At 44.7% G+C, this 14,924-nt stretch overlaps 1 protein-coding gene across 7 annotated transcripts in view; it reads left to right on the top strand.

Moving 5' to 3' along the window:
• Positions 1-14,924, top strand: part of NKTR (natural killer cell triggering receptor) — a 369,410-nt gene that overhangs the window by 218,033 nt on the left and 136,453 nt on the right. For 6 of the 7 annotated variants that reach the window (XM_029588337.1, XM_029588336.1, XM_029588342.1 and 3 more), the window contains 2 exons: positions 2,747-2,905; positions 7,963-8,050. In XM_029588337.1, coding sequence (XP_029444197.1) covers positions 2,747-2,905; positions 7,963-8,050 — 247 coding nt within the window. The remainder of the gene's footprint in view (positions 1-2,746; positions 2,906-7,962; positions 8,051-14,924) is intronic. The other variant, XM_029588338.1, reaches the window with a different exon arrangement.

Raw genomic sequence — 14,924 nt, 5'->3', positions numbered from 1 at the left:
ATCTTTGTAAATTTAATCAGATTAGCAATACTACTAATGTTCTGAGTATTTTAACATGGTTCAACATGTGTACACATAAACCTGTGATTCAGAACTTTGTGAGTTTGTATTGCACTATCAAGAAAAGCAATAAATATAACCAACTTGCCGCCCCCATCCATCATGTCTCCATTAAAGCAGTGCACAACCATTTTCAGAAAGGTTAACTGGTGAAAAACAGTATCACTCAGAATAAATATGAAATCTCACACATTAACAACTTTGGCTTCTGCTACTCATAAACAAGCATATCTGTTCAAATATCAGCTGTCACCAGATGGCAGTATCACAAGACCTAAAAGAAAAGGTCAAATAATCCAGAGGAGAAAGTCAGAATACTATCTGTACTATTACTATTTCATAGTACTACTAGCCGTTAAGCCCGTAACAACGGGCAACATTTTAAAAAAAAATTTTCGGTCCATTTCCTTCCCACTTCCTCCCCCTCATTCTCCCCCCCTCCCTCTCACCTCCCCCCTCTAGTCTCCTTCCCCTCACCTCACTCTCTCCTCCCTCTATTCTCCCTCCCTCCCTCCCTCTATTCTCCCTCCCTCTCACCTTCCCCCCTCCGCTCACCCTCTCCTCCCTCACTTCACCCCTCCCCTCCCCCTCCCTCCTCCCCTCCCCCCTCACTCTCTCCTCCCCCCTCACTCTCTCCTCCCCCTCCCCTCTCCTCCCCCCTCACTCTCTCCTCCCCCTCCCCTCTCCTCCGCTCATCCTCTCCTCCCTCCCCCCTCACTCTCCTCCCCTCCTCGCTCCTCACTCTCTCCTCCCTCACCCCTCACCCTCCCCTTACGCTCTCCTCCCTCCCCTCACTCTCTCCTCCCTCCTCAGCTCCCCTCACTCTCTCCTCCATCCCCTCACTCACTCCCCCTCTCTCAATCCCCTCCCCTTTCAGCTCATCCATAACCGGCAGACGTGGGGTGTCCCTCCCTCGTGCGCATCGTCGCCGCCACCGCTCCTGCTCCTGCTCCTGGACCCAGCGCCTTTTTTTTTTTTTTTTGGGTACGCTTTGCTCTGACCGACGTGCCCGCGCATGCGCGGTAGAGTTGCTCTCTACTGCGCATTTGCGGCATGTCGGTCAGGGCTCCCTTATCTAGTAGATTAGATGTATACAGCACTGTGTATGTGTGTGTGTGTGTGTGTATTTACTGGTTCCTGTTGTGAGAATGCACAGAGGGAGGAAGGCTTAGCCAAGGTAAATATATTTTCAGTCGTGATCCTTACCACGAGGCAGCCTGAAGAGGGGGTCTGCCCGTGTTTTCAGACACAGTGAATTTTTATTTATATGTGCGTTTCTCCTTGCCTGACTGTCACATTCCTTCAGCATGTTAAGTCTGCTGTTTTCTCTGCACATTAATTGGCCACCTGATGTCGAGTGACCTTTCTACTCCCATTATGTTTGAAACTTCTACACCAGTCTAGTATATGAGCCCTCATCTCTAATTAACAAATCAATTGGCTTTTTAGCCCATATACTCTTGGTTTCTCTCCCTGTTAGATGAGAAGCTTACCAAAGATCATCGGGTGTTCTTTATACCAGGGGTTCCCCCCTGAGGAAGCCACTTTTGCCGAAACAAGGGCCTTATTGGGGTAATTAACACCATACCCAGGAGGAACACTGTACCTATTTATTTTCGGCACACAATTTGGGGCGTTTCGGGGAACCCCCCCAACTTCCCTCCTGGGGTTTGCACTTTGCCGATTTCCTGGCCAAGAAGGCCTCATGTTTGACAAGCACTAACTCGGGCGAAAAACCACCCGGGCCCATCTTGTCGCCGCTGGAATCAGACTCACAGCTGAGGCCGCAGGAGACCTGCCACATGCGCGGCCTTCTTGGGCCTCAGCCCTTTAGAAGAGGCCCCCCCGCAGCACAAGAAGTGCACAGGGAGAGGGAATCCAAGTAGGCCAACCACATACCACAGGCCTTCCAGGACTCTATCAGAGGCTTTTCTGCCATTCTCGCAACATAGTGTAGTCCCCAGGGACCCCCTGGGCGGGAAACAGCACTGTTGCAGAGATCGCGCAGGAAAACCGCGATTTCCCCAAAATGGTGCGCACGCCAAAAATAACCCGGCACTGCCGAGCAGACGCATGCGAAAGCAGCTGGCAGCAGAAAAGAAGCAAGCAGTGCCTCAAAGTTTTGTTCTCTGCCCTCCATCTGCTGGTGGAAGTGCATAACCCACTGGTCTGGACTGATCTGTGGTATTATAGGAACGAAAATTAGCAGGTAAGACCTAATTTTCCTTTGGTTCCTATTATGTACATTTTCTCCCTGTCTCCTAACTGGGCAATGGTTTATAAATGTAGGTTTGAGATAGTGCTGGGTAGGAGATGCAGTGGATGAGTAGAAAAAACAAATGAGTAAAAACGGCTCTAGAACACTCCCAAATTGATGAACCGCTGTCTTCAGACAATACCTGTTATAGGTAAACAACTTTGCCAGCCTTGGAAAATAACAGCAATACTGCAAGACATAATCAGATTGGTGGTGCTTTAAACCAGAATGTAAGGCAGCACCACAGAGCTACTGAACTGAAGCATGCTTCCTGCTGCTAGCCTACCCAAATGTTTTCCTGCTCTTCTTACTCTACACCTCCCACTTGATTGAATATTTGGTACTGTTGCATCCATTTTTTTTTTTTTTAATACAAAATATATCTGAACTTTTTAGTATAATGCTCATTTTCTCTTATTTTTTTTTTAGCAGGCACTCTGACCATAATGATGCAAATGAGGAATGGTCAAGAGATTTTGGTGCAAAAAGAGAAAAGCTTGTTGTTCGTCCAGAGGAAATCCCTCCAGTTCCTGAAAATAAATTTTTACTGAGACGAGACATACCTTTTCTTGCTCAAGAGCCTGAACCGTAAGTAGATGAATCTTCATTCTTCTGTGAAACCATTAATCCTCCTTAAACCTTACAGTGTTTCTGACATCACTATTGGAATATTTCAGTTTCTTCTGTCTCAGTTATCAGAATTCTTGTCTCTGAAACTAAGGTTTGAAAACATGATGTCTGAAATGCACTGTAGTGAATGCTTGGCCTAGTTACTACAAAGCAACTTAGCTGTATTGTAAAGCACAAATTAAGATATGTCTGAGAGAGAGATTTCACTCATTTTGTTTTGAAATATGTGCTGCTATACTAATATTTTATTTCACTATTAGAGCATTGATATGATATCGCCAAGTAACATAATTTGTCAACTATACTTCAGTTTTCAGCGATTAGCATCTAGTTTATAATTGTCATTTCCGTTTTATCAAGCCAGGCCAGACCAGATGCATAGTTTATGCCTTCCAACCAGCAAATGGAGACAGAGACTAACAGGTTTGCTGACACTACCCCTTATAGGTTCATGTGCTTAACTCAGCCTACAAATATTTTCTGTCTCTAGCTGATGGCAAGCAGTCATCCCGTGCTGTAAGCTCAGACCTGATTAGGCTTGATGAAGAAAATAGAAATTTGTATGTCAGCTCCTGAGGTGAAATTCTTGTACTCCTTCCCTCAGTTGAGCACAGACATTGGTCCAGGGGGCTTCCTATTGTTGAACGGGGTTATTCCTAGCCACTGTCACTGGAATTACCCCCTTATCTCCTTGCCTCACATCCCCTCCCCATGATTGTTCTCTTCTGTGGTCTCTCCTCCTCTTAAAAAATAAAATAAAAAAAATAAATCTTAAAAACGAAACAAGACTCGCCTCTCTATTTTTATCTCCCTTTCTCCTGAGCCCTGTGGCTGTGCCTGGTTCCCACTTGTAAAGCTGTAAAAAAATAAATAAATAAATAAAAATAATAAGAACAGTTTGCCGTCTGCAGGCTGAAGCAGGAGAGGTGAGTTTGCAATGGAGTCTTTTCAGGCACGCAGAAAGCACTCAGTAGTTTGTAGTTTTTGTGGTATGCACTGTCAGGCTCTAGGAAAAGGGAAGCTTCTGTAAATTTTGTGGGGGGAGAGGGCAGTATGCAGAGTTGTCTACTTTGGGATGGCCGCATCAGCGGGGGTCAACTGTAGGCTTTTCTACAGATGATATGCTTGCTGCTGCAGCAGGAACACCAAGAAGGGAGTAGCATAGAATACAGGGGCCTCCTACACTAGTTCCATTGGTCTCAAACGTTGCAGCAGTCGGGTCTGCGACTCCTCTGGGTGGAGTTCCAAGAAGAGCAGCTCTCATTCCTTCAGGTGGAGTTGTGATTCCTTCCTCTTCCTGGGCTTGTATTCCCACAAAATTTGTGAAGTGTTTGTATCAGGCCTTTTTCTATAGAGCACAGTGCAGCTCCAAGTTTCTCTCCTGTGGAACCCCCTTCTCAGGAACGTCTGGGAATTTAGCGCAAAAGAGGAGGATTGGGAGTAGAGGAAATCATGTGGTTTCAGATGTGTTAGTTGTGGACCTTAAGGCAGGGGTCGGGAACCCATGGCTCGCGAGCCAGATATGGCTCTTTTGAGGGCTGCATCTGGCTCGCAGACAAATCTACTAAATCAGTGTGTCGCCACACTTTCCCGCTGACCCAGTTGCTCCCCGGTCCTCCTCCGCCGGGGCTTAAAATGCTGTCAGCCCAGGCGGAACGCAGCAGGACAGCTGGAGTCAGCGGCACCGGCGTGCTCTCTTCTCCCCCCCCCCCCCCCCCCCCCCGCTGCCCGGAAGAGGAAGTGGAGAGTATCGGGTGCCTGCACGGCAAGAAGAGGCCACGCTAGTGCGCTCGGCATCGGCCCGAAGAAAAGAAGACTGCAGCGCGGCTCGGAGGATAATGAAGAGCTTCAACCGCGGCCGAAGGGACTCCGCCTCCGCGAGGGCTGAAAATGAAGGAGGTTAGCGTTGGGAGGAGGCTGCTGCTGCTGCGAGTTCCCGGGGTGGGGTGGGGGAGAGAGAGAGAGTGAATGAGCGAGCAGTTTGCTCGCTCATTCACTCTCTCTCTCCCCCACCCCCACCCCGGGAACTCGCGGCAGCAGCAGCCTCCTCCCAACGCTAACCTCTTCGTTTTCAGCCCTCGTGGAGGCGGAGTCCCATCGGCCGCGGTTGAAGCTCTTCATTATCCTCCGAGCCGCGCTGCAGTCTTCTTTTCTTCGGGCCGATGCCGAGCGCACTAGCGTGGCCTCTTCTTGCCGCGCAGGCACCAGATACTCTCCACTTCCTCTTCCGGGCCGCGGGGGGGGGGGGGGGCCTGTGTGTATGTGTGAGTGAGTTAGAGATTGCATGTATGTGAATGACTGAGAGCCTGTACATGTGAAAGAGAGTATGTCTGTGATTGAGAGCCTGCCTGTGAGAGAGAGAGCATGAATGTAAGTTTACCATTGGGAACCTGTATGTGTAAGTTTGTGATTGAAAACCTGTTTGTGTGAAAGAGTATGTGTGTATGATTGAGATCCTTTTTGTGTGAGAGAAATCGTGTATGTATGATTAAGAGCCTGTGTATATAAGTAAGAGAGAGATCATGTGTGTCTGTGTGTGATTGAGAGCTGGTTTAGGTGATGGAGCATGTGAGTATGTGATTGAGAGCCTGTATTTAAATGTGAGAGAGAGACCATGTGTGTCTGTGTGTGATTGAGAGCTGATTTAGGTGAGGGAGCATGTGAGTATGTGATTGAGAACCTGTGTGTAAATGAGAGAAAGAGAGGACATGTTTGTAAGCATGTGAATGAGAGTCTGTGTGTGAGAGAAAAAGACAGCAATGTGATTGAAAGCCTGTGTGTGTGTGTAAGTGTGAAAAGATAGACAGCATGTGTGTAAATGTGTAATTAAGAGCCTATATAAGTGAGAGAGAAAAAACATGTGTATATGTGAGTACTGAGAGCATGTGTGTATAGGTTTGTCATTGAGAGCCAGTGTGAGAGAGAGCGCTGGTATGTGACTGAGAGAGGAGAAAGTTCCAAGCAAACCACCCCACCTCCTGCTAATTCAGAACAATCTCAGGACACCTGGATATCAAACGTTCCCAGGTATGCAGAGCAAAAAAATTTTTGTATCCTTATTATTTTTCATTACTGGGTCTTTGTGTCTGCTATTTTGAAATATTTTGTTGGTATCTGGAAATGTTTTATATGAGTTTTTAATTATTGGATATTCCACTCATCAGCTGTTTCGAAATATGTTCTTTTTGTTAGTACAGTTTTACTGCTGATGATTTTATATTTCTTGATTTGTTTTATAAGGATGGGTGATGTTTCTTTTTTCCTTTGTTACACTGCATACAGAGACTCTGGCTTGTTGCAGTTTCCAATTCAGTTTTTTCTGCATGCTTCTAGTTATGCGTTTTGGTCTCTTTATTCTATGTTAGGTGAGGGACAGCACGTGATTCAGGTGAGGTTTTCTGCTGGCGTGTAGTTTCTGTGTAGGACTCTATAGCAGCCTGACTTGGTCCGTTTTCCTAATAGGAGATGTATTGGTGTCTTAAGGCCTGGTGTAATATTTTCAGAGACTTATTGTACTTTAAAAGTGTGATCTTACATAAAATGCACACATTTACTTGTATTTAGTTTTAAACATATTGTATGGCTCTCATGGAATTACATTTTAAAATATGTGGCGTTTATGGCTCTCTCAGCCAAAAAGGTTCCTGACCCCTGCTATAAGGGGTGAGGTCAGCAAACCTGTTAGTCTCTGTTTCCATCTGCTGGTTGGGAGGCATAATCCATGCTTCTGGACTGGTCCAGCAGATAACTCAATTTTCAGATCCATTAACATGTGAAAATAGCAATTTAAGTATGTAAATTAGCTGTCTAAAAATTGCCCTCCCTCAGTGCAGTTTAATTATGCAATTTGTACCACAGCAAGTATGCTTTTAACCACATTTAGAGGAAACATTGCCAGGGGTTGTGTTTAGATCAGAGAAGTAAAATAACTTTATTACATTTTTAAATCTACATGTGTTTTCCATGAAGAAGCTACCCCAAGAAGAAGTAGGCACAAATGTCTGTCGGTACTTTGTATCTGTGACAAGTTTAAAAGCAAAAGTATAAACATATGTTCACTTTTGAGAATTTGTGGAAAGTCCATGGGTAAAAAGTACCTGTGGATTTTGATAGAAAATTACCCCCTTTATGTGGGTAAATCTAACGATAGATCTAGTGGAAATAATTACAGGAAAACACCTTGGATGTTAGAGAATCCCTGCTCTGCCACTGTTGTTGCAACTGTGGAAAAACTATTTGCTCCCTTTATTACAGTTTACTTAAATTAATGTATGATAAAAGCCTCAGTAAATTTGCATTCCTCTACTTTTTGGATATGTTGATAAGAACATAAGAAAATGCCATACTGGGTCAGACCAAGAGTCCATCAAGCCCAGCATCCTGTTTCCAACAGTCGCCAATCCAGGCCATAAGAACCTGGCAAGTACCCAAAAACTAAGTCTATTCCATGTTACCGTTGCTAATGGCAGTGGCTATTCTCTAAGTGAACTTAATAGCAGGTAATGGACTTCTCCTCCAAGAACTTATCCAACCCTTTTTTAAACACAGCTACACTAACTGCACTAACCACATCCTCTGGCAACAAATTCCAGAGTTTAATTGTGCGTTGAGTAAAAAAGATATAGTTTTATGTACCAGAACTGGTCATCCACTCCTGCTGTGGCTGTGTGTATGGTTTTGAGGTGTAGTTGAAAAGCATCTTCAGGTCCTGTTTGGATGAAAGGTGCTATTTAATCTGTATTGTTCAGTTTTTGTTATCGAAATATATATCATGCTTTGATTTAATTTTATTGCATCTATGCTGCCACTTGATCTACTAATGTTTTCTTAAGAAAATTGTAAGAAATAATATATATACATTGTCAGTATTAACATTTGTAGGGGAGTTCTTTAGTCTAGCAGATTTGATGGGTAAACTGCAGATTATTCCATTAGTAGCTTTTAATTCAAATTGAAGAAAGAAATAACATATTTCAGTGCTGTTTTACAGTAAAATTCCCCTCTTAATATTTTAGGAAACCTCTCACTGTTACACCAGTTGTAAGTGACCAGAAACCATCTGTCTCCAAATCTGGACGAAAAATTAAGGGCAGAGGCACCATAGTACGTGGTAGTATTTCGGGGTTTTTTTGTTCTTTTTCTTTTCTTTTCTTTGAAATGCTCAATCATGGAGGTTTTTGTCATTATTGATTTTTAGAAATACGAGGCACTTTACCTCACTGCAATTTATTCTCTTACCAGAGGAATACAAGGAAGTCCTGCCCATCATGCACTGGTGCAAACATTTACAAGAGTAATCAGTCATAGGAATTGACAGTAATAAATTCAGTGTTTCTACCTGTTTGTCAAAAAGTGTTTTGTATTCACTAAAGACTGCCATGCTTTTACCTTGCCGCTTATCTGGAGAGCACTGAAATTAACAAGTGGAAAAGGTAAGTGCATGGCATCCTTTTTATTGCATTAAAAACTTTTGGAAAAAATATGTGGAAATATTGAACATTAAATTAGACCTATAATTTAAAAAAAGGAACCAGCAGTAGAGATATGGTTTGTTGGCTGCAATGTATGAATGATCCTTTGAAGTAATTTTTGATGCATTTTATTTTCTGAAGATCAGCTGATAGCACCATAAGAATTTATACTATATACGTTTAGAGGGAAAGATCCACATGTGTTTCTATTTTTTCTCCCTAATTTTGGACTTTGTATTATTGGTGAAATTCATTTAATTCACCTATAATCCTAGGACTAACTGATCCTTCAAAAATGCAACAAATTGATTAGTCATAGAGGCAGATTTCTCTTGTATCTTTTGGGATTCCAGCTGAATTGGAACCAACCCTTGTTGAACTGTGGCACCATGACCCTTTATTCACAGTCTTCCTGAGGGAGTGGGGGAGGGTATTTCATTTTATATCCCTTCCCAACTCTGCGCAGCAATCACAAGAGTTCCAAACCATAAACTGTTTCTGGAACCTGGCTAATAAGGTATTGTCACTGATAATGACTGAGATTCCTTTCTCCCAAGAGCTGTACACTCTTCCACAGCATCTTTAGTCAGTCTGGGAAGCAGATTGCTGGCATGGAAATGAAACCCAGATTCAATACTACAGGGATATTTGGAACTATTCCAGGAATTTCATAACTGATTTAAACATGTAATACATCTTACTTTTGGAGAATTTGTGCTGAGAGAAGTCTGTATGGTAAAAATAAATCAACAAGACAGATTTTTTTGTCAATATGCCCCTTTTTAAGGAGGGAAAAAAGACACCTCTTAAATTAGAACTAAGAAAATAGTTCCGTATTTCTCATATTCTTCCTTAATACCATAGTCCTGACCAACAATTAGGTGGTCACTTCCAAAGTATATAGTTGATTGTTAGGAGCATAACCAAAAGAGAAGGGAAGGGGTAGACTTTTGGCTTGTTGGCTATTTCTTGGTTTTAACTGAAGAGGAAACGTTTTTTTTCTAAAAGGGACAGTTTTAAAAAAGCAGAAATGCAACACTAAAAGCAGCTGTTGCTCTTTGCTTTTACTGACATGCTCATTAGATATTTCAGCTAATCTAATTAGTCATATTCTTCCACTATATGCTCAAAGTGGCTCACAGCAGCCTCAAACAATATTACAAGGTGCAGAAAAATTGAAAATATCAAACATAAGTTTAATGTAAAATCAATTACTGCATCTCAGTCACATAAGGACATTATAAAAATGTATCAAGACAAATTAAGAATAGATGTTACATAACCATCTGAAATAAAATAGCTAATAAAACAGGTTTAAATAATATAGAAAGTACTGAGAACTAAAAGTAAAATTTAAATTGGGAAAGCCAGATTTGAAAAGTGACTCAATATAGGCAGGGGTTAAGCCTTCGCCCCTGCCCCCTCCCCCTACACAGTCCCCAGGTCTTGGAATAAAACCACCACACCTGTTAGAATTCAATGATGTTTATTATTGGACAGATTTGGCCACAGCCTCAAAGCAGTACAGCAAACAACTAACAGTTCAGTTATAACATAATTAATACATATAACATCCTAGCCTAAATATTATCGTCACAAGAACTTCTCTCCACTGGTGACTGGTGCCCAAAGCAATAAGCAAACAAGCCATTGGCAACTTGGATAAAACCTGGCTGTAGAAGCCAAAGTGATAATGGGGTCACTGGCATGCAAACATCTAGACCGTAGAAGTCATGACCTTGGCTGAGCGGTGCTCCTGTCTTGCCACTTTCTTCTCCCTTGGCTGCCATCGAAGTGCCAGAGGTCTGGATCTCAGTCTAGTGAGCCACTGGCCCTGTGATGTCCTTGCCACCCCCCCCCCCCCCCCACACACACACACACATACACCCACTATGTTCCCTTTTGCGGGTAGCTGCCCTCTCTTATCAGCGTGAATGGGAGGTTTTAACAGGAGAGAACCTGTTAAATCTGTGGTTACCATGCCACTGTTCCCTGGTAACAGAACCTGTTTGCATGGAGAACCCCCCACCTTACTTGCTGCAGCCCAATCTGTCAATCAGCGCATCCTGGAAGCTACTATTGAAGATATCCCAGACTATGTCGGACAAATTTGCCCTGCCTGGCCGAAACAAACGTGGGCTGTCATCCAAGAATTCATGTCGGGTGTACAGCCCCCGAACAGTGGGCATGAATCTTCACATCCACATGTTTATTTTTCTCCTAGCCCTCTCCACCACCTGATGTGATCGCTTCCCCCTGCAAACCTGTCTGGGGTGACGTAGGACCAAATGGTGACCGACTGTAGGAAACTTCCAGAAATAGTAGTAAAATATTTTTGGCTTTTTTGAGTCAGTGCCACGTTACGTGTGGCTGCCAGGTCGTTCCCCTTCAGATGGATAGTCATTGCAGGGGGGGGGCAGACAAAAAAATGTTCCCATGGCATCAGCTGGTCCTACCTCATCCCCGGTATCCCTTTCCAAATCAGCAATCAGGCGATGTGGAGCCCTGTCCAGGTGCTCATCTGAAGGTCAACCAATGGCTCTCTTATGCACCGATTGCACATATGAATACCCTATTATTCAGATGAAGCGCATTCGTGACATCGGACCTGAACAGAGAAATAGATAGACCGAAAGAATATTTTCTGCATTAGTCAAACGTACAAACTAAACCTCTTTGCGCGCCATCTACCAATGAACATTATCGCGTTAGAGTGCAAACCCAGCTCGGCAACCGTGGTAGCCACCGCACTCCGGAAGGAATGTGTACCATAATCTTCTATAGATACGCCACTAGCCCGCAGGGCCAAATGGAACACCTTCTGGAATTGGTATCGGGTCACTGGACTACATTGGCTGCCCGCCAAGGGAAGGACACCGCCCTAGGTAAAACCTTGCGCAGTGGATCGGACAAGAGCCTTCCCCGACCTATTTCTGCAAAACTATCTTGACATCTTTTGCGCTCTGTTCTGTTTTGGACCTTCGAATGAACAGCACTAGCTTGTCACGTTCTAATGCTTATATCACCCCACTGTAAACTAGCTACACCTGACTTAGCGACTGACTGAGCTGCCAATTCACTCACACATACAGGCTGATACTGTACAGTGCGCTCCGACGGAGTGCACTGTTAACCTGCCATTGTACGTGCGTTTTCCCTTACCCCTTATTCAGTAAGGGGCGGAAAACGCGCATCCAACCCGCGGCACCTGATAGCACAGTCAACATGCAAATGCATGTTGATGGCCCTATTAGGTATGCCCGTGCGATACAGAAAGTAAAATGTGCAGCCAAGCCGCACATTTTACTTTAAGAAATTAGCGCCTACCCAAAGGTAAGAGCTAGTTTCTGCCGGCACCGGGAAAGTGCACAGAAAAGCAGTAAAAACTGCTTTTCTGTGCACCCTCCGACTTAATATCATGGTGATATTAAGTCGGAGGTCCCGAAAGGTAAAAAAAAGTAAAAAAGAAAAAGAAAGAAACAATTTTTTTAATGGGCCAGCGGCTGTCGGGCTGAAAACCGGACGCTCAATTTTGCCAGTTTCCGAGCCCGTGGCTGTCAGCGGGCTCGAGAACCGACGCCGGCAAAATTGAATGTCGGCTGTCAAACCCGCTGACAGCCGCCGCTCCGGGCCAAAAGGAGGCGCTAGGGACGCGCTAGTGTCCCTAGCGCCTCCTTTTGCCTGTTTCTACCGCACCACCTAATTTAAATACAGAATCACGCGCGCAGGCGAGTGGCCTGTGCACACACCGGGAGTGCGGGCGTTCCATCGGCCCGATAGTGCTGTATAAAATGATATGGAGAATGCAAAGTGAAAAAGGCAGGCCTCGAAACTGTCGAAATAGACTCCCTTCAGAGCCTCCAGGAGATGAGTCAACAAGTTGTACGTGATGGGTCATCTCATGTCCCAGGGTCTGCCCTTCTTTGCCCAGCCCATCATGAGCCTTTTGACTAGAAATAGCTCAGAGGGGCTGGGGAAAAGAATGATAGGCCTGCCAAAAGGGTGGCTGCTGAAGATCTGGCTATGCCTTGGTCTTTACAATGCATGATGTATCTAATCAACAGGAGAAGTGGTGTGGGCCATATCCCCAACCTGCCCTCATCTGCAAGGAAGATACGAAAGTCAGACAATGCTTGGCAATAGCTGTTCCTTGTGTTCTCTGCAGAGAACCCAGGATCAACTTCCAAAAGTTGGAGGGCCAAGCTTCATATCTCTTCAGACACATGGGTTGGGAATCGATCTCCTCCAGAGCAAAGCAGCTGAAAGATCCCACTTAAAGCGGGAAAGAGTATTGACGATATTATTCTCGGCACTCGGGATATGCGTTACACAGCATGTAATTGTTGCATTCGTGCCTGAACTCGCCCTCGCTCCACCCTCTCTATCTTATTGGCGACTCCCTTTGGGTCTGATGGACAGATGCTGCCACGACTTCTCCTCTCCATTCTTCCTGGAATCCCCGGGCTGGCCTGACGCTGTGGGTCCGCCATGTTCCTTGTACCGACAAGGGCGCGAACCTCGGGGGCGTCCCCCCGTAGTGACGTCATCCGCTTCCACCTTAAAAGGTCTTTGCTTGCAACTACGAATCGAGTTAGCAAGGGGAATTCTTTCTCCGCTGCTCTACCTCCACAAACTTACCTAGGGGTACCCGCTCCTCGGGGGTCCCACGCTCTCTTCTTGATTTCAGATTGCTAAGATGGGATCCAGTACTTGCTCCTCAAGGGCCTACGTCCCTGAATGCTCAGAAGACTCTCTAATACTTGGAAGCGATAGCAGACGTGAACACTGTGAGTTCTATTACAGATAAGAACCGGTACTCGTTCCACGAGGGCCTATGTTCCTAATCTCCGAAGACTCCCTTCTGTCTAAGATGTTATCGCAGGCACGGAGATCGTGAGTCATTATTGTAGACTGCAGATAGAAACCAGTACTCGCTCCACAAGGGCCCATGTTCCTAAATCCCTTCTAAACTCTCTTCTATATCAGAAGCTAGCATATATCTATATCTTTTGAATTACTATTATAGACTGCAGATCGCTCCACGAGGGCCTATGTTCCTAAAACCCTCCAAAGACTCTCTTCTATTCCATAAGCCATCTCATACACAGATATTGTGAGTTCTCATTCCAGACTTCATATAGGAACCAGCACTCGCCTATGGTTCCTGTTTCTGAATATACTGAAGTGTCTCTGTTGCATAGAAGCCATTACAGATACTTACAATTGTGTGTGTATCATCTACTACTGGTTATGTATCCAGCATACCCTGTCTATTCACTACCTATAGTCTCTCTCTCTACAGCTCAGCAACCCAGAGACTGCAATTCCAGTATCTGAGGGACTTCAGCCCTGCCAGGCACATCAGCTCACTACTTCCACCTCTGGTGGTTCTACTTCCTGTCTAATAAAGAATTATCTGTGTTTGTCTCCATACTCCAGCCTAGCCGGTGGTCACTCTCAGGATAACCTCCTGGGGGAGCTGTCATCTGCCATCGGCCCAGGGATTCACCAATTTACCTCAAGTGTTCATTCCTTACACTACTAGAGTGGTATTATACGACTGCCACTCTGTGGGAAGCCAATCCACCACAGATCATTAACTCCGCCTACGGAGTATTACAATTGTTAGCTCTTCCCCTTAGCAGGGTGATCCATAACAGATTGCTAACTCCCTGGCAGACTTATGATTACCAATGCCTCCCCGTAGCGGGGTGATTTATTACATATTCTAACTCCGCCCCTGGGGAGCAGTTTCTACAGATTGCTACTCCTAGCAGCAGGGATTGATAACAGATTAACTCCTCCCTCTCCAGGAGGAGATCCATAACAGATTGCTAACTCCTCCCTCTACAGGAGGAGCTCAATAACAGATTGCTAACTCCGAGCAGAGGATTTCTAACAGTAATATTACAATGCAAGCGTGTAAGCTCTAACTGGGTGCATTTGCTCCTAAGGGTTCTCGCAGATAGACCATTAATTACTTGCATTACTGACATGTTATCTGATCTAAAAATGTTTGCTCTAGATAAGATAACCCCCTCCCCCACAACTTAAAGGACACAATGAATGTGGGTCCAAAAATGTTAGGTCTCTGGTAATCCCATACTCTTGCCAACTTGGAGACCAAGGTTTGGCACACCAGGCTCCCCTGAAGTATATAAGAACATAAGAACATGCCATACTGGGTCAGACCAAGGGTCCATCAAGCCCAGCATCCTGTTTCCAACAGTGGCCAATCCAGGCCATAAGAACCTGGCAAGTACCCAAAAACTAAGTCTATTCCATGTTACTGTTGCTAGTAATAGCAGTGGCTATTTTCTAAGTCAACTTAATAGCAGGTAATGGACTTCTCCTCCAAGAACTTATCCAATCCTTTTTTAAACACAGCTATACTAACTGCACTAACCACATCCTCTGGCAACAAATTCCAGAGTTTAATTGTGCGTTGAGTAAAAAAGAACTTTCTCCGATTAGTTTTAAATGTGCCCCATGCTAACTTCATGGAG

This window comes from Rhinatrema bivittatum, chromosome 2 (assembly GCF_901001135.1).
Source record: "Rhinatrema bivittatum chromosome 2, aRhiBiv1.1, whole genome shotgun sequence".
In the NCBI taxonomy this organism is placed as follows: Eukaryota; Metazoa; Chordata; class Amphibia; order Gymnophiona; family Rhinatrematidae; genus Rhinatrema; species Rhinatrema bivittatum.
Note: the sequence above shows the minus strand (reverse complement) of the source record. Positions and strands in the feature narration are given on the sequence as shown.